The following is a 21105-nucleotide window of genomic DNA, read 5'->3' as shown; positions in this document are numbered from 1 at the left end:
GTTTATCAAGAAGCACTATCCTGGGCGCAAGAAAGTTTTTTATCCGATGCCCTCTGATCTTAGTTGGATTGATGGAAACTAGAGACGATGCTTCTTTACCTCCCTAATTAATAAATTAGTCTTGGGAGTTTTGGACCATATGCTTTTACGGTGTAACTTTAGTTGGTCAAAAGCTAGCTCTAATTTCTGATGTATGAAGGTCAAAAGCTAGAATTATATTAAAAATATGTTTAGCAAAATTATGCATTTAGAATGGGTGCATTTTTAGTCATTGAATTGATCTAATATATTTTAACAATGAACGTCAGCAAAATTATGTTAAACTAAACTCACCCTTTATCGTAGTTACTTGTCCATCTCAATTTCCTGTTGGGGTTAGATTTAAATGAATCCAGCTGTGTTTTCTATCACTTACTATGTTCGAAGTTTCATTTTATATGTCATGGTATGAGTTATCTAATGTTATTGAAATGGTGATGTCTAGATGCTACAAATTTATGGTTGTGGTGTATATATCTATAATGAAATGATTACGTGGTTAATATAAAAACCCACATGAATGATCCATATATAGAACTCTGAATATAGAATTTCGCGTGGATGATAGCGGCAAATTCAACATGGGCTTTGGAGTGATCATACAGCAATTGAATATCGATGGCCCATTTGCTTCATTAAATTTGCGTAGCAAATGAATGGTTTTATGGTTAAATGGATAAAAAAAGAAAATTATTGTGCCAAATGACTAATTTATCCAAAACACAATTTCCTTTTCTGAGAACCATTAGGTGGGTAGAATGGTATATTTACATAGAAAAAAGGGTCAGTTTCTAAATAAAATAATTAGTCATTTTAATTTGCATAAAATATGTTGTTTCCGTTAGGGTAAGAAAAGAAACCGTGTAGATATACAAAACCAGGGCGTAGCTTTAGCCTTGTAATTGAACTGCGTGGTTTCCAAATTTGTATTCCCTAGCTATAATTACTGTTCTTTCTCAACGATATGGAGTACTTGCACTTGAAGGAACAGGAACATGAGGTTCTTGAAGATGACTTTGATGGACTTGCATGCCTGCCTCTCGACCTTGAAGCTCTCACCATCGTTTAAACCACGATCTCTCACACTTCTTCGACGATATCGAGGTTGATGAACAAGTCATGGCAACCCTCAAGAGTAAGGGTGGAATAAGGAATTTTTCAATAGGTGGGCTAGCTAAATTTATTAGCATAAAATTTAATGATTATTTTTTTTTGTACTTACAATTTCTATAGTCTTTCTAGAAATAAAAGTAAACATTAAATCATATAAACCACGTTATTTCATAACTTCACAAACTAATTTTCAATAAGTTTTAACATAAACCAAATAGGGTTTAACACCATAGTAGATTGAACATCTAAGGCTTTTTACCTAAATTGACCTTAGGTTCCTTCATGCATTCATATCATACATGAAAAATTGTTTTATGTAAAAATATTGACTAAGTATGAAAAATGGTTTTTCGGAAAAATAATTTTCTCAAGATAATTTTTGGAGGCTTTTATTCCTCACACATCAAATAAGAAAACTTGATCTTATAGGATTTTAGTATGAAGTATATTGACAAGACCCGCCCTGAATTCCTTGGAATCCGGGATGAATCCCGTGAAACTTCCGGCATCGACCCGATGCCAGGCCCACTTACTAAAGAACAAGACTCTTTGCCGAAAATTCGGCAGAGTCTTCCCTGAAAATTGGACAATTCCCAAATTTTTCGACCTGTTAAAAACACACTTAAAAATATCCCAACAGGCAACATGCTTCAGAAACGATTAAACATGTTACAACAAAAGGCCTCCGGCCTCACAAATCAAACCCTAGCACGAGCGATAACAGAGCAAATCTAAGAGTTCAATTTACAAACGAAAAAGAAGTTTAACAGTGAGGAATGAATAGAAAAATCCTACGGAAGCTCGGGATTCAAAATTTCACAACTCGGCTTTGCCGCTCAGCTCAGTCAACTACTGTCTGGCAGGCGCAAAATGTTGCATTCCTAAAAGGACACAAATTAATGTGCAAACAACCAATTAAAAATACCCGCAAGTGCACGAATCTAATGAAGTATAGATTATGTAAGTACGGGGTCGATCCCACGAAGAACTTGTCGGCTTCCTATAAGTTCTAGTTTGAGTACGTAAAGAACACTTATTTAACACACCACAAATCCACAAATGCAAATTGGAAACTAAAAAAAAGAGTAAAGAAATGTAAAAGAAATGAAACAACACAAGAAACCAAAGAAAAACAGAAACAGCACTTTCTATCACCCTTTTATCACCTATTTATCACCTGTGAACAGTGCTGTGAATAGTATCGTGAACAGTGAAAAATGAACAGTGACGACCGGTCGCATGAACAGTGACGACCGGTCGTTTTTGGCAGAGTCGAAACTCAAATTTGGACGTGATGAGCGACCGGTCGTTAGGTGAAAGCGACCGGTCGTTTTGCACAGAGTCGAAATTCTCTGCTTTTCAGTTTCGACCTCTTGTCATTGAAAATATGCTCTTTGCCTCTGAAAATATCTCTTAACCAAGGTAATTTCTTGTTACCAAGTGTTATGGTAACAAGAAGAATCAAGATAACAATATGGAGGTAAAAGCTGGAGCACTTCGGATTTCCAGAGCTGTGGTAACATGCTGGATTGGTTGGATAGGCAATACTTGTCCAATGAAGCTCAAATTTGGATATGTTGTAGTTAACATCCATTGGAACAAGTTTCATGAAGATCTTCACCCCATCCGAGCACCAGAGCATGTTGATCCCAGGCCAAGAAGTTGACCTACGAAAATGAACAAAATCAGAATTTATAACCAATAATGCACTTTTAGCTCATTTTCATTCTAACCAAGGTAAAATCTAAGAAAACACAAAAAGGAAGTAAAAAGCTATAAAATGTCAAGAACTAACTCAAAATAATAGGTGAATAACATGAAAAATCATGTGTAAAAATGAACCGAACACAAAACAGAAAAGTGTGAGTGGATAAAAACAAAGTTTAGTTCATAGTCGAAACCAACATAATATAACCCCACCGTTTAGAAAACAATGCTGAAAAACATATGCATTCAAAACCATCATAACCATCATAACCATATATATATAAAGTTTGGTAAAAAACCAGAACTAAATATGAAATCCCACAATGAAACTTTATTAATCAACCCATCCAAACTTTTCCTTACAATGCCCAAACTAAACTCTCGAAACGCGTGCCCGTTGGCACAACGAGCGAGAAAGTATCCTCACCGAAAAACAAGAACGAATGAATAGATATATATGTATAAGTAACATCACCTAGTTTGTAACGGGGAAACAATCCAACTGGGGATTATTTGACTAGTCCACATGGAAAATCCTCAATTGATCATGTGGCTAGGGAACGAGCCGTCCAACCGGGGGACTAACTCTACCAGCACGTACAGCCGAATCCTCAAAACTCGTACGCCTGTGACAAGTCTTATGAGTGCAGGCTACTCTGCTATGGGTCTACGAAACACCCCGTCAAGGGTGCCCGGGTTCCAACGTATCCAAGCATCTCAAGTTCCAAATCCAAAGTTCCAAATCTGGGGAGGTACATAGGGTAGTGCTTATAGCACTTCAAACTGACATACTAAAATCCACTCTCTTTTCACAATCTCAAACCAACAACCCACGTACCCCACACATAACCAATCATAGATAGGAATTCTCGAAAATATTATATAACAACTCAAGATACTTGCAATATGCCAAAACCCAAAGACATTTCAAATACTTTATAAAAAAAAATTATAAAGTTCAACAATTTAATATATAATGAATTCAATAAACCATTAAATCCATATGCATAGTTTTTCCATCACAAAACAATGCTTATTATTTAAAAACAAAGTCCACTCACAAATAGTCCCATGCTTCTTGACCCTGAGATGGTCCCGCCTGCTGCGTGCGAGTAGTCGAAGCATCTATTTCAGAATACGAGTACGAAATTAATATAAAACGCTTCGAACGAGAACTTTAAATTAAAATCCTAGTTTCCCGAGTTTTAAGTAAACGCATAAGGAACGAGACATTCCGAAGGTCCAACTATGTGTTTCGGATGATGGGATAGCCTCGGAAGACGCTCGGTCAACCGGGCGGTCAAACTTTTCAAAATGGGTCAACCGGGCCCACGGGGCCCACAACCTCCCTTTTACAATCCGGAAGTTCCCATATGTTCCACAAGATTTAGGATACAAGTCCTGCAAGTTTGGTCCGAATCAAACGATCGGATCGCTCACGATCGTACGATTGGATAGCTATCGTTTAACGCAAACTTTAAGTTATTGAATCGGAACATCCAGGGCTCCGATTCACGATCCGCGAATTCCTACACGATCCTAGGGATGCCTAGATCAACATATATTGGAATGAAGTCGATCCAACGGTCCGAATATTTCGAACCTAGATAACACCTAAAATGCGATATCCAATCGACGATCAAACGATAACCAAATTCAAATCTGAGCATACCTTCGTGCTCGGGATGACATGAGGATAATTTTAGGACTCAAAAACAGGCCACAAAGTAGCCTAGGCGCCGCCCCAAGTGCTGGCAGCGCGTGGGTGCCCAAAGCAATTTTCGGCGATGGGAAAAACTCCAAACCGCCGGTCAAGACTTATACCTACATGATTAGCACATTAAGTGGAGCAACTTTTGTTCTTGGACCAACCCCAAAAAGTAGCCGAAAGTGGCCAAAATCGAGGGCTGAAACTGGCCAAAACTTCCATCGCTTAAATTCATTTCAAAATGCAGAAATTAATCCTAAACAACTCAACGAGCAGCTAGAACACATCGAGAGGATGAAAAAGCATACCTAATTCGAAGATATTGGTAGCCGGAATCTTCCGAACGAGCTTCGTGAAGTTTTACGTAAAAATGGCCGATTTTTCGCTTTTTCCGGCGACCACAGGCGATGGTTCCGACGGCCAAGTGGTGGGGTAGGAAGAGGGAAGTGGGGAAGTGAGCTTGACATTTTGGTACCAATCCCGCCAAAAATGGCGGCCGAATGTGGCGGTGGTGAGGTGAAAACTGATCGGCAGTTTTGAGAAAAGGGGCTGTTCGTGATGGGAGGGGGAGAGAGAGAGAGGGATTTCAGATCTTTAAAACCATTTTCCCAAAAATTACAATTTTGCCACTGAGCTTGTTTTGATCGTAACTTCTTTGTTACAACTCCGATTCGAGCTCACTACGTGTCTATGGACTCATCTCGGTACGATCTACGTAAAAGTACCAATCACTTCCCCCAAAATCCTTCTGGATTAAAAGGTGACCGAAATACCCCTATCCTCGAGGGCAAAATTGGAAATTCATATTTAAATTAATTAAATAATTTAAATTGATAATTAAATTAGGGTCGGGGTGTTACATATATATTGATTTAATGAGCCATCATTTTTAGCCTAAATCGTATTTTGCAGTAAAACCGATTTTTAATATTTTGATTTGGTAGGAATTTGATTTTTCTAGTATTTTTATTTGAATCCAAATGGGGGGTACTTCCTTATTTACATTTTAAACTTAAGTAAATGGAGTAATATAAAAGTAAATGAAAGTAAAAGGATTAAGACATTTACTTAAATGTTGAAAATGGAAATAAGGTAATCTGTACATCTGGAGTGCACCACTACTAACTGAGCAAATGGGTAATTTGAATCACCTACAATGATTTTTCTGCTCCTGCTTAAGAAGAAGAAGAAGAAAAAGAAGAAGACGGAAGATCAGCCGCAGCTAGCCGAAACCAATATTCTTTGGTAAAGGGAAAGATATGGAGACAGTCCTCAAGCTAAGTAGTCCTCCACCTTCTGACATCATCATCATTAACAAAATTCTAATAAGGAGCGCACCAATGATGAAGAAAAGATGGAGTGGAGTAACAAAAGCTTCATCGGGCTTATCATGAAGATCAAAATAGAGAATGATATTTAGAACACTAATTCGCTTTTGGCAATAAGAAGATAAGAACAGAACATTAATTCCTAATGTCCGAAAACTGAGCAATTAATTTTTAGATAAATTGAGATCCTGTTCTCTAAATTTTTCAAAAATGTTAAAAACTATAAGCTCATTGAAAACCCCCAGTATTAAAATACGACCGGATTAAGGCGTCCTATAGATCATGAGCGTCGGCTAATGCATGGGTCCCAGCAAGGAACGGCCCAGATCATAACGACTGTGACATTGACTTATATATAGACTTTAAGGGGTCGTTTGGCATTGACTTATATATTGACTTCTTAGGAATGGCCCAGATCATAACGACTATTATGGACTGGACTAAATCCTAGGACTGTCTCGGATTAACTCGGATTTACCTAAACTGGATTAAGTACTTACCTACGTTTGGTGCTGCGTCGAACTAAGAAGCTGGATTGTAAAAATAGTGAAGACCTATGTTTGGTGCTGTGTCGGACTGAAAAATAATTCTTATAATATTTAAATTTAATTGGGGTTTTTGACCTAAAAGATAAATAATGCTACAAAGAAACTCAATTCAAAGATTTATAACAATATCTGGCAACAAAAAAAAAGGTTTAAAACAATAATAAAAAGAAAACAAATAAAATTCTGTTTTTTTTAATGGAGAATAAAATTATGATATTTGTTTTTTGGCTTCTCAAGATTAAATCTTAGTTGGTCGAAACATTGTTAAAGGCGCTAAGCTCACTCTATATAATTCTAGGTTTTTCAGGGACCAAGTAAAACAATAATTAAAAAAATTATATATATGTATGTATAATTTTTGTACATTTGACTTTTGACTTCAAATTGAAAAATATAATTTAACAAGGTAAAAATTGCTTGCGATAAAGAAAGCATCACATCATGAATTATTAAACTTGTTTCAATATCAAAAAAAATATCAAACATTTGTAAATTACTATAGTTTGATTTTCTAAATGCAATATCAAAATAATTATTGTAATATTTTAAGGATTTTTATCTTAAAAAAATAAATGCTGCAAAAAAAAAAAACCATTCAAAGATCTAAAACAATAATTAAAAGAAAACAAATAAAATTCTGATATTTTTTAAAGAGATGAGTCGGACTCACGTGTTCTATTTAGCGAGTGTGCTATTTAGCAAACCACTTTTTAGGCTCACTGTATTAGATGAGCGAGTGACGCATTTTTTTCACTATTGGACTATACAGTCTCATTTAAGTTAGTCCCGTCTCTTACCAACAGAGCCGGTCCTGGGTTTTCTAAGGCCCGGGGCAAATTTTCAGCATTTAGTTTATGCAAGAAATGAAACCCTCTGCTTCCAATGATTGGCATTGCTGTCACAAAAACCCATGTACTAATATTCATTTCGAGAAATCAGAGAAACAGAGAGGCTGTGAAGAAGTGAGAAAAACTTGAAAATGATCAAAGCAGAGAGAAAATCAAGTGGAAAAAATGGCTCAAACGTACTCACTTGATTTAACTTGGACCAAATATCCCACTTGTGTGTTCGTGTGTTTCATTTTGCTTTATAATAGGAGAAGTTGTAGCATCGGAACTCGAATTAAGTTCTTTCCATACCAAAAAAATTAGAATGCTATTTTTTTCCTCTTTTCCTGATTGTTCTTTTTCTTAGTTTTTTGTTGTGCCAGGTTTCTTTTTTGTCAAGCCAACCACATGAAAAATCAATGCGCGTCTTCTTTTTTTCTTTTTCGAAATCAATGCCTTGTTTTTTTTTTTTTTTTTTAAAATAAAATTTAAGGAATATTGGCTACTCTCACCACCAGAGCTAGATAAACCCACAACCTTAAGATGGAAAAGACTCATGCGTGGCACCCAACTGCTAGCTGCTATTTATATGGATTTATATAGGAAATTATTGATCATGCATCAACGAGTATTGCTGGCAGTGAGACTCAAACATTGGTGAGACTACACACAGTGCAGGGATCTTACCAATTGAACCAACCCTTATTGACAATGCACGTCTTACTTCACTTGAGTGTTACTACTTGTATTTTATAATATCAACTAATGAGTCTCATTTAATTAGCGACCTAAAAATAACTCTTTGATAACCATCATTAAATTAATTCAATTTTAGATATTGTTAGTAGCTTAATACCCATTATTTTATATCCAATCAAATTTTAGTAGGCCTCATCATTTGGCCCGCGGGCTCATGGGCTGATGGGGGCCTGCCCGGCCCATTAAAAAAAAAGCCCGGCCTGGCCCGTTATGGGCTTTGAGATGGCCCGGCCCATCTTGGGCTGGGTTGGGCTTGGGCTTGGGTGTCTGAAGCCTAGTCCGACCCATAGGCCCCGCCCAATTAAGCCCAAGAAAGCCCGACCCATTAGGCCCACATACATATATAATTATGTATAAACAAGAGTTTAGGATTAGGATTATATCACTTAAATCACATATATAATTTGTTTCATTTCATTTACTTTTCTTTACTCATTCCTAGTTTATAATTGGATGATTAGCACATTAATTTGTGTCAATTATTAATACAACAATTATATATATATATATATATAAGATGAACAACATATCATATCACCAAATAATCATATCACGAAACATAATCGTACCACCAAATATAATCATGCTTTTTTTGAACACATCACCAAATATTTGCATATTTATTCATACCATCCTTTAAAAAAAATACTTTTTTTATTCTTATTATTTTTTAAAATTATTTCTTAAAACATATTACGGTCTAATTATGTAATAACCTCAAAAATAATACTTGGTTTTATTATTTTTGCGGAAAATCTTATTAAGTTGTGTGACTTTATTGGGTGTTTTATGAATTTGGTTTGATGTGAAAATATTGGAATTAAGTGAATTTAATCTCAAATTTGGACTAAAATGCCCTTATGATTAAGTTTATGATTTTTTTCGATTGAAGTAGGCCCATTTCGGCCCGGCCCGTTGGGCCCATTTCGGCCCGACCCAATATTTTCTCTCTCCTCTTTAAAACCCAACCCGGGTCGGCCCGGCCCATTGACGAGCCCTAAATTTCAGTAGTTAAACCATGGCTTTCACACTCATAACCCGTTGCTTTATCCTACTTTTAACTCAATCTTTCTTCTTCTTTTTTTGTCAAAGTTAGGCAGGGAAAAACGCACAAACACAGCACCATAGGAATTTGAACTCACGACCACTTAGGAGCACACCAAAGATCTGGGTTCAATTGACCACGTAGTATATTGTATATGAGGAATAAGTGGGGGTGAACCCACACGTGGATTCCATTTGAGATAATACACATGGTCATCATGGAAAAGGGAATTTTGAGAGGAGGCTTGGCCTTACTTACTAAATTTATGATTTGTGAGGAAGCATAATTATGTCCAATAATTACAAAGTGGGTTGTTTGTTTATTTAGGCTTGGTGATTAGTGTAAGCATTAATATGGGCATAAAAACAATTTAGATAATATGCCCCAAAATGGGAAGCCATGATGATGATTAAAGGCAAAAACTAGTTGAATTGATTTGAATACCACAAATTGATTAGTGAATACATTTATGCCATTTGAAAATTTGGATAATAGTTCTCGTGTTACATTTGATCACAATTAATGAATGAATTGAATAAACTAGACAATAAAAAACGTTTAGAAGTAGGCTCGGCACCTCCTCGAACTGGTCAACAACTTGTTCTTGTTCAAAACCCGACCTCGTTTTGATACTCTTGATAGCCTTGGTGAAGTTTTCGCTTACTACACTCCAACTTGTCTTCATCATCCCAATCTTGCTAATGATGATGATGATTAGATTTTGTGGGAGCCTTAGGGTTTTGTTGGCAAGAAGATGAAGGCAGTGCATTTAGCATCAAGCGGATGGTCTCCAAATCCTTGCCTTTGCCGCCGTGGGATGGTTTCTTGGGCTTCTCGAGAATAGCCAAGTCGTGCTCATCAAGTTTGACGTCGTCGAAGAACTTGGAGGGATCAATCGTGGTTTCAAGGATGAAGACAGCTTCAAGGTCATCCAGCGGAGGGCAAGCGAGGCCACCATAGTCGTCAACAAGAGGCTCTCGCTCGCATCAATGTTCCTTGAAAGCCTGATCGCGAACATACTTCATCTTGTCTGAAAGAAAAAAGATTATAGCAAAATTTGGAAACCCTAAATCACAGTAGCTAGTGTTCACAAAAGCCTCCCGCTACATATGTGTATATAGTTTCCTAATCTCATTGGGCAAATCACCAAGTATATATTACCATTTCTAATAATAATATGTCCTATGAAAATATTATCTTAATAAAGAGTTCACAATAAAAAGAAATATATATAAATAATCTGGGTAGGCTCTGAGCACAAGCAAGCAAAAACAAAATTATACATAAATATTATGTTAGGCCCACTTATTCATTAAATTCATAGTAATTGACCAAGTTGAATAAAATTAAGAAATTACATGTTTGAACTCTAAAAAAGAAACTTCCGAACAACAAACACTTTATCGTTTTACCAATTTTTTTCTGGAAAATGCTAGGGAGACCAACTTGGGATACCAACTTGTGTACCAACTCTCTAATAGATCATGGGATCCATTGTATTGGTGGGCTCCACCTCTATTAGAGAGTTGGTACACAAGTTGGTATCCCAAGTTAGTCTCCCTAGCATGACCCATTTTTTCTTAATGATTCAATGAAGGCTGAAGTCTGAACTGTGTGGTGATTGAGGATTTCTTTTAGTTTTGAATTTCATGCCCTCTGTTTTTTTTTTTTGGGGGGGGAAAGTCTAGAATTTACTTTTTCGATCTTGAAGAATTTTTTGGTTCACATATGTAAGTAAACATGTCCTATTATACTAGAATTTGAGATTTGATAAAGTTTTTTTTAGATAAATTGTAATTTATATTAATTTACAATTAGTACTACTGAAAATGTACCGCAAATAAACCAAAAATACTGAAAACCGAAATTAGCAAATAACACATGGGATCTACCAATTAACTTCTAACTGCTTGTTGAATGTAATCAAGTTCTGCAAGTTATTCTCATTAAACAAATTAATACATCATATTTGGTATCAGATTAAGCACAACGATGCCCCCACTGAAATATCATGCTGGAAATGAATTCTCAGTTACATACTGCAGCTATGTTTAACACTTTCAGATAATGAAACTGCAAAAATCTGTGTTATGCTGGAAGGTCTAGTCTCCAGGTATACCAAAGGAAGGCACCTGATAATTTTATCATTTTGATATCTTTGCAGCCAACTCTCTCACCAGCTTAGCAGCTACCATTGCAGTCATCCCATCAACAGTGTCACGCTGGGGATTGAATTCAACGACATCTGCAGCAACAATGTCGCCTTGAAGGCTGTGGAGTATGTTGAGAACATCACGGAAGGAGAGACCCCCTGGCTCAATGTGTGACACTCCAGGAGCAAATGCAGGATCAAGGCAATCTACATCTATCGAGATGTACACACCCTTCACACCTTCCCCTAATTTCTGCCCAAGAAAAATTTCTTAACCGTTATTCTCAATACTCTCATAAGTACATGCAGACATATAAAAAGAAAGATACACATGGGGCAGGGACAGAGGGAGGGAGAGAAACAGAGAGAAGAAGAGAGAGAGAGAAAGACCAGGTTTTCCAAAAAGTGACGGTCTCTTGAAAAGGTTCGCATTTCATATTGCTCAACACCAAATCGTTTTCCTTGTTCACGCCCTTCTATGTTGATTGATCTAATACCAACCTGAAAGTTCAGCAACCAACTTCATCAGGTTAACTGAAATGCTGGACAACAACTAAAACAGGACATTCAACTTAATTAGAGCGCAAGAGCATATGAGAACTACATTAGTGGCATGTTTACTAATCCGGAATTGAATTAGGGGGAATTGAATTGAGGATGAATTGAATTGAGGAGGAGTTGGATTGAGGAGAATTAGATTCCGGATTCCTAATGAAGTTGTTTACTAAACCATATGGATTGAGGGGAGTTAGATTCCGAATTCCTATTGAAGTTGTTTACTAAACCATAAGGAATTGGGGTATAAGTGGTACTAATTACTAAAATGTCCTCATTTTTTGGTTAAAGTAGATGGCGTATTTGGAATTTTGAAAATTGTGTGAGGATATAATGGGTAAAAAAGATGAATTCCTAATGGGTGAATTCTCCAGGAATTAGAATACCACCTCCCATTCAGTAATTGAATTCCTCCAAAATCAGGAATTCAATTCCTAATTTTGTGTGGGCCCCGCTTACTTTTTCAATTCCTTATGTGAAGTAAACGCAGGAATTCTCTATAGGTAGAATTCAATTCCTAATGAGAATTCCAATTCCTGATTAGTAAACATGTCATAGGTTTAACAATGAATAGATATAGAGGAGAAGAAAAAGAATTAGCATAGGTCATAGTATGACAAAGACATGTCGAATGAAACTTGTTACAGTAAGTGACAGCACATTCGTATTAACTAAGATTTCATCTATATTTTAGGCAGAGGACAACATTAAAAATGCTACTTTTGCTAACGGCAAAGCTCAAGTGGAAGTTTATACTTAATCACAGATGCAACAAGTACATTTGAAAGTCACATAGGGTGATTAATCCATTATTTGCATTTTGCATAAGGTTTTACATACTTGATGCCAAGATTAGAAATATCAAATGCTTATAAAATCTTCTATGGTATATACAATTGTTATCCATTAAGAAGGGGCGACGTTCATTTGAATATTGTCCATGAGCCACTCTTCCTTGTGCACCAAAGATTATAATCTTTGAATGTAGGGATAAAAGTGCAAATATCAGCTGAGAATATTTACAAAATTTTCCACAAGTGATGGCAAAATCCTATGATATGCTTTACAGAAAATCAACAATGATACATATAGATAGCCGGGTTATGTGAAACTAAAAAGATAAACAAGCTTGTGAATAATCCCATTTCATCAATTTGTAATTTGACTAATACTTATTTCCTAATTAAGTGGGAAAGCAAGCCATGAAGAATATACATACGGTGTATTTACAAACAATAATTCACCTGCAAAAGACGCCGAGCATAACCACCTTCCATAATTCGAGCAAAAGAAGACGCATGTGAATATATATTACCTTCAAAGGCGTCATAGATATCAGGATGGGCATCCAGATGAAGAATATCCACAGGTCCCCCAAGCTTCTCAGAGACAGCTCTTACAACAGGATAAGAAATTGAGTGGTCACCACCTAACACCAATGGGCGCAGTGGATCCTGAAAGGGCATGGACGCAATGATTAGGTGCTTCCAAAAAGAACCAAAAGGTAGCCGGTGTATACATATATTCATTGGAATGAAAAGTCTCAACCAACTAAGGACAACATTTACTCTCAGTATCTGTGAAGCTTTCCAGGAAACAAATTGCACAAAGAAGAACATATCCCGGATAATTTTCCAGAATGAAGTTCAACCAAATATCTGCTAGGTTTATGGAAGATTCAAAATAACTGAAGACATCAGAACATTTGTGCTGCCTACTGATGGCAACTAACTTTTCATTTTCTTTGACATCTTCAAAGTAATGCATCACAGTACAGTATACCGCTCTGAGTTTGAACTTCAAAATGATATTAAGTGTGCCCACATGAATTTCAATATGGAATGTTTTGCCCTGTTTCAAAAATTCATGCACACAAAAAGTTGGGATTTGACAAGCTCATATTTATATATATTTTACATCAAATTCACTTGCCTTTTCTTAGTTAGTTCCTTATATCTTTGAGCTATTTACTTTATTTTTGTGTTTTGTAGGATCTGTCAAGCAAAGAAAAGAAAAATAGCATAAGTAGGATTTTTAAGTAACAAATTCGTCAAAACTGCCTGTGCAGATCAGCTGATTTTGGAAGCAAGTTGTGAACAGCTCAGAATGAATTAGAGAACGTGCCTTATATGCCTGGAAAGCTACAGATGTCTATTTGCTGGAGCAACTCGCGGATTGTTCATATCATTTTTCTAGAAGAAGTTATGGCCGTTTTAACACTGAAAGGTCCACAAGAGGCTGAGCAGTTTGTAACTGCAAGGAAAGCAATAAACCCAATAAATCTAGCAGCCAAGAACAAGCCAACGGACACCTACTCACATATCTGAGGAAATGGAATTAAAGATGAGGATTAGGTGGGAGTAATGGGCATAAAGGCCGCCCAAAGAGTTACAATTGTTTTACCATTTTCTCTCACTTATTGTCATCAATAAATTGCTATTTAGTGAGAGGAGAGAAGGCAGTTTTGAGGAGGCAAGGCAGCAACGGTGGGCAAGAGCGGAGGAAGGAGAAAATCCTGGCATTCTCTTCTTTCGGTTTTACCGTCTCAAACTCATGTTTTTCTTTTGGTTTTATTTAAGAATAATGTGTAGCTAAATTCTTAGTAGTTAGGGGCTGTTTTGAAGCCCCTGATATGATTGCAAACGTGTTATGACATTTCGTTTCAATTTCTTTTATGAAAGGATGAAAATTGCTTCACTACTTGTCTCATTGATGAATTCTTTATGTGTTTTCTACGGATGCATACTTAGTAAGCATATTTAGGATTCTAATGCTATGAATATGTGTGTGCCTGCCCTTGTCGAATGAGGACCTACATATGTTCTAGAGTAATACTTGTTAATTGCGATTAACATGTGAATCAGTTTCTAGGATAAGTAAGACAACGCCAGTACTTACGATGCCTTGTGATGACTCAAACTCTTTTCGTTCTTAATGATTTCTACTTGTTAAATCTATGAACACGCCAATCTAGATTGCATGCTAGGGACTAAGTTAAGTTGAAAACGTCATTCTCTTAACATACTACTTAAGAAAGAGTAATAGATTGAGTTCTAACATTGAGCCAATTTGAGCATCTTCATCAGGAAATAAAAGGAATTTGAATGAAACATAACATGTGCATGATTATTTGGTGGTGGATAGCACTTCCCCTAACTCATTTTCTTAATTGTGAAATACAATATGTTTTTATAATTCAGAATCCATTTCTGTCCTGCTGTTGTCCGATTTAATTTATATAGCAAATCAACTCTAAAAATCCCAAAAATTTGTGTGCGTGTAGCTCTGCGTGTCTAGTATCTGTGTTTAAAATTTCATAAACTTTAGACAGGTGTAAGTAGGTTTAATAATTATTCTTCGGTGGCTGGTCTGTAGGGATAGCAGCCCAGTCTTTGTGACATTTTAAGTAGTTAGATAAAACAATCTTCTGCGGGAAAGACCCTTATTTTCATATGCTACAATTGACAAATCTTAGTGTAAATAAGGAAAATCAATAGGATATTTGTGTGCTACTTTGTGGTGTGCTTTTAATCCTATCAGGATTGCAGGTAAAGGCTCACATATGAAGGTAACAGAGGTACTATGAGGAATCCTTTACCATAAATGCAATGACTAAGGGTCCTTTCCACCATTTTTCACACCCCCTATACAACTTAGACACTTAGTAAAACATTATTCCCACAAATTGGCAGGAGGATCTCCAACAAAGCGGTAACTCCTAACTGGTTTCCCCTTTCATAGAAGTTGAAAACATCAGTAAAGAAAGGTAACTCTGAGGTTTTAGTTTGACAACTTCGACAATTCAACGAATGAAGACTTTCCTGTCTTTTGAAAAGTAACCATATGATACACTTCTCCACATATCATATCCATATATTCATGGGACCCACTTCTCCACATTTCATATGCATATATTTATGGGACGCATTTCATATACATATATTTATGAGACCCACTTTTCCACATTTCATAAACTTTTCATAAACTTTTCCACATTTCATAAGCATAGGACCCACTTATGATTTTCCACATTTCATAAGCATGGGACCCACTTCATATATATATATATATATTCTGTCTGAGAACAACACAAACAGTCAGAACAACACAAACAGTAGAACAACACAAACGGTTGAAAAGAAGGCTTTATTTGCTCGAGGTATAGAGTGGTCTCTCTCTGTTCCTTGAGCAAAGAAGCTTTGAAAGTTCTTCATTAGTTGAAACAACTGCTTCAAGAGCAGTTCATGTGGACTTTTATATTAGGCTAGCCACATGATTATTTCATATGTAAATCATATATTTGTAGCCCCTGGACGTCACCGTTTCATTAACATTAGATAACTCATACCATGACATAGACATATAAAATGAAACTTCGAACATAGTAAGTGACAGAACACTCGTAAGTGAAACTAAATTTGAGCTAGATTCATTTAGACCTAACCCCAACAACAAATATTATTATGCTGCTGATGGTAGCTTGATCATGTAGCAGAGATGCTTGAGTCACAAATGTTTTCTTTTTTTACCACGCAGTAGAGTCAAAACAATTTGGATATACAATGAGAAGGATAAATAAATTATTACATACAACCATTGTATATAACTCTTCTTTCACAAAACAATCATGTAATTGGTATACAAAAATATAATATATATATATTCGTTCGAATGTACCGTCGTTTTTTCAGTAAATATTCTGAACCAATCCAATTAATTAATGACCGGTTTAGGTTTATTATTGTTATTTACACAGAAGGGGGAACTTGGACGTTGACCAAAAAAAAAACAGGGGGAACTTGGACGACCAAAAAAACCGGGCAAATTCCAGGAAGGACCAAGTTAGTCTGTATATAAGTCGTTGGTCCGGAAAAAGCCGGATAAAGAAACTTAGTCGGTAGTCACACTCACGGAAATTGTTGGTTACACATTACATATAACCATTAGAATTGGGCCCTTTCCTTGTCATGTAATTTCTTGTGTTCAACATATACGGATACCACGGAGTTCAATTACAAGGCTAAAGCTAGGGACCTGGTTTTGTATATCTACACGGTTTCTTTCTTACCCTAACGGAAACAAAATTTTATGCAAATTAAAATGACTAATTATTTTATTTAGAAACTGACCCTTTTTTGTATGTAAATATACCATTCTACCCACCTAATGGTTCTCAGAAAAGGAAATTGTGTTTTGGATAAATGAGTCATTGAATGAAGCAAATGAGAAAAGCTCAATTGCTGTCTGTATCCGGAAAAAGGTCAACTGCTGAATCTGGAAAAGCTCAATTGCTGTATCCGGAAAAAGCTCATCAATTGCTGAAGAAACTTAGTCGGTAGTCACACTCACGAAAGTTAAGTTGTTGGTTACACTGTTCCTTGCTTCTCCACATTACATATAACCATTAGAATTGTTGGTTACCCAAATCACTAAAAGAGGCCTTGCTTTTCTGTCTGAGCAACACAAAAACAGAATTGATCATCAATCCTCACAGTTCTAATTTCGTCATGAGGCAGCACTTCATCAACAATCAGCACTTCATCAACAATCAGCACGTCTATATCAACTTTGCAGCAAGACCACCAACATTGCTTGAAGCTTCAACGACATCTAAGCGTCACCATGGCAAAAACAACACTATTCTTGCCTTCACCATTCCGACGATCCTGACGTTGGTGCAGATGCGGTATGGACAAGAAGATCTGTTCAAAACGCACCGGATCATCATGATGGTTGTTATGTCCAGCGTCCTCGGATATTGCTTGGCCTTCAGCTTATTAGGGCTACTGCTACTGCTTATGAAGCTTAGTGTTATTAGTGATGAACATGATCAGAGTCATGCATACATATATAAATGGTGCCACGTCACCATGATGCTGTTTGGTTCAATCTCAGTTGCTTCACTCTTGTGGCTTCTGATTTTTCCACACTCCCCTTCCCGCCGCCTTGTGATCTATCTAATCTTATGCTTGTTGCTTTTGCTGGTAGTGCTGCTGGGCTTGGCCTCCAAACTCGTGCCGGCCATCGCTAAATTCCTTTCTCCGGCTGGCCGAGGACAGAACCATGTAAGGAGAGCAAGTCCACTTTTGCCCCATCAGCACAGTGGATTTGTCCCTAAGATAATCAATCTGGGTCTTATTATGTTGTTGTGTCTCTCATCTCATCAAGTGACAGGTGAAATAGGAAGAAAGCTTGGGATGACCATATTTATATATTCTTTGTAATTCGTCATTTCTATTTCGGAGTTGTAAAGATGTTGTTTTATCTGGGTTTCTCTTCCCCTGATCATTGGTGGGTTGGGGTTATTCATATTTGAAAGTCATATAAGGTGATTAATTCATTATTTGAATTTTGCATAAGGTTTTACATACTTGATGCCAAGATTAGAAATACCCAATGCTTATAAAATCTTCTATGGTATATAATAATAGGGTATACTAGTGATTTGCCCTTAAACTTGTACCTTGGTTTCAATTGACCTTCTATCCTTTATTTTTCAGAAAATTAAGGATATATGAACTTCTTTTTTTCGCTAATTTCCCCTCGACCGTCTAAATCTGTAACATTTCATCTAATTTACCGTTAAATATGAGGGCAAAATGGTCATATTATATGTTAAAATAATTAAATATACAAATAAATTAATATGAAATCTAAAATGAGAAAAAAAAATATTTTAATAAGAGAGGGGCCTATCCAACAAATCACCCCCACCCCCACCCTCTCCATCTATTTTTTCTCTCGCCCTCTACTCTCCCTCTCTCCATATGACTTCGAATGGCCCATCCACCCCACCCTAACCCTCCCCTCTGTTTTTTCTTCTTACCCATGACCTCCCACCCCAAATGCTATCCGATGGCATGGAGGTAAATTCTATTAGATTTTATTAGATTTTGATCTTTTTGGCAAATCCAAGTGTTTAAGATTGAATTTTTTGATGTTTTGGTTGATGGGTTTTGTGTGAATTTGGAAAAGGCTTTAGATGGGAGGTTGGAAGGCACTGAGAGAGAGAGAGAGAGAGAGAGAGAGAGAGAGAGAGAGAGAGAGAGAGAGAGAGAGGTCTGTTGGGGGATGGTGGTGATGAGTCTATTGGTGAAAGAACAGAAAGGGAGAGGAGGAGGGAGGGGTTTTGTGGGTTGAAGGGTGTGGGGGTGAGGTTTTGGTTTGGGAGTAAAGGATGGTGGTCATGGGGGAATGGGAGGAGGAAGGGAGGAGATGGAAGGGGTTGGCTTTAGGTTTACTCTTTTTCTTTAATTTTTTTCATAAAAATAATTTTTTTAAATGATTTAACTGAAAATTGGAAGAAATGTTGAGAATTTAGACAGTAGGGAGGAAATTGGAAAAAAAAAAGTTCATATCCTTAATTTTCTAAAAAAAAAAGGATATAGAGTCAATCGAAAGTTAGGTATAAGTTCAGGAGGCAAATCACTATTATACCCATAATAATAAGAGAAGTTGGAGCCTCAGAACTCGAATTAATTTATTTCCATGCCAAAAAAATTAGAATGAAATTATTTTCCTCTTTTCCATATTGTTCTTTTTCATTGTTTTTTGTTGTGCCAGGTTTCTTTTTTGTCAAGCCAACCACATGAAAAATCAATGTGCGTCTTTTTTTTTGCAAAATCAATGCACTGGTTTTTTTTTTTTTTTTTTTTTATAAATAAAATTTAAGGGAGATTGGTTACTCTCACCACCAGCGCCATAGTAGACTCACAATCTTGAGTTGGAAAGAGTTATGCGTGGCACCCAACTGCCAGCTACTATCTATATGCATTTATATAGGAAATTACTAATCGCGCACCAACGAAGACTGCTGGCAGCGAGACTCAAACACTGGTGGGGCTACATACAGTGCAGGGACCTTACTAATTGAACCAACCTTTATTGACAATGCACGTCTTATTTCACTTGAGTGTTACTACTTGTATTTTATAATATCAACTAATGAGTAGCGACCTAAAACTAACTCTTTGATAAGCATCATTAAATTAATTCAACTTTAGATATTGTTAGTAGCTTAATACCCATTATTTTATATGCAATCAAATTTTAGTAGTAAAACCATGGCTTTCACACTCATAACCCGTCGCTTTATCCTACTTTTAACTCAATCTATTTTTTTGGTCAAAGTTAGGCAGGGGAAAGGGGGAAAACTCACATACACAGTACCATAGGGGTTTGAACTCACGAACACTTAGGAGCACATCAAAGTTCTGGGCTCAATTGACCATGTATATGAGGAATAAGTGGGGGTGAACCCACACGTGGATTCCATTTGAGATAATACACATGATCATCATGGAAAAGGGAATTTTAAGAGGGGGCTTGGCCTTACTTACTAAATTTATGATTTGTGAGGAAGCATAATTATGTCCAATGTGGCTTGGTGATTAGTGTATGCATTAATATGGGCATCAAAACAATTTAGATAATATGCCCCAAAATGGGAAGCCATGATGATGATTAAAGGCAAAAACTAGTTGAATTGATTTGAATACCACAAATTGATTAGGGTATACATTTATGCCATTTGAAAATTTGGATAATAGTTCTCGTGTTACATTTGATCACAATTAATGAATGAATTGAATAAACTAGACAATAAAAAAAAACATTTAGAAGGCTCGGCACTTCCTCGAACCTTGTTCTTGTTCAAAACCCGACCTCGTTTTGATAATCTTGATAGCCTTGTTGAAGCTTTCGCTTACTACACTCCAACTTGTCTTCATCATCCCCATCTTGCTAATGATGATGATTAGATTTTGTGCGACCCTTAGGGTTTTGTTGGCAAGAAGATGAAGGCGGTGCATTTAGCATCAAGCGGATGGTCTCTAAATCCTTGCCTTTGCTGCCGTGGGATGGTTTCTTGGGCTTCTCGAGAATTGCCAAGTCGTGCTCATCAAGTTTGACGTCGTCGAAGAACTTGGAGGGATCAATCGTGGTTTCAAGGATGAAGACAGCTTCAAGGTCATCCAGCGGAGGGCAAGCGAGGCCACCAAAGTCGTCAACAATAGGCTCTCGCTCGCATCGCCGTTGCTTGAAAGCCTGGTCGCGTTTTTTTGTTGTTTTTTTGGTGTGTGTGGAAAAGTTGGAGTTATTTAGAAACTCTCTCTTGTATTACCCCAAACAAAATACAATTCTTTTCCTCTTTATCAAGTTTTACAATTCTTTTTTGTCGAGCCAACCCAAATGAAAATTTCTCGTGTAATTTCACTTGAGTCTTACTACTAAACCAAGTATTACTATTTTTAATAATAACATGTCCTATGAAAATTCATTTTCATATATATAGGAAAATATTATCTTACCAGAGAGTTCACAGTA

General features: G+C 36.6%; 1 protein-coding gene across 1 annotated transcript; it reads right to left on the bottom strand.

Moving 5' to 3' along the window:
- Positions 1–11203: 11203 nt before the first annotated feature.
- LOC148296876 (arginase 1, mitochondrial-like) lies at positions 11204–13388 on the bottom strand. Its single transcript, XM_088249266.1, has 3 exons — positions 13026–13388; positions 11617–11727; positions 11204–11479 (listed from the first exon to the last, which is right to left on the bottom strand). The coding sequence occupies exons 1-3, from the start codon at positions 13308–13310 to the stop codon at positions 11219–11221; spliced, it is 657 nt and encodes a 218-aa protein (XP_088105392.1). The 5' UTR covers positions 13311–13388; the 3' UTR covers positions 11204–11218.
- Between the last annotated feature and the right edge of the window lie 7717 nt (positions 13389–21105).

The sequence above is a fragment of the Prunus avium genome, chromosome 2 (genome assembly GCF_965620075.1).
Source record: "Prunus avium chromosome 2, drPruAviu1.hap1.1, whole genome shotgun sequence".
Classification (NCBI taxonomy): Eukaryota; Viridiplantae; Streptophyta; class Magnoliopsida; order Rosales; family Rosaceae; genus Prunus; species Prunus avium.
Note: the sequence above shows the minus strand (reverse complement) of the source record. Positions and strands in the feature narration are given on the sequence as shown.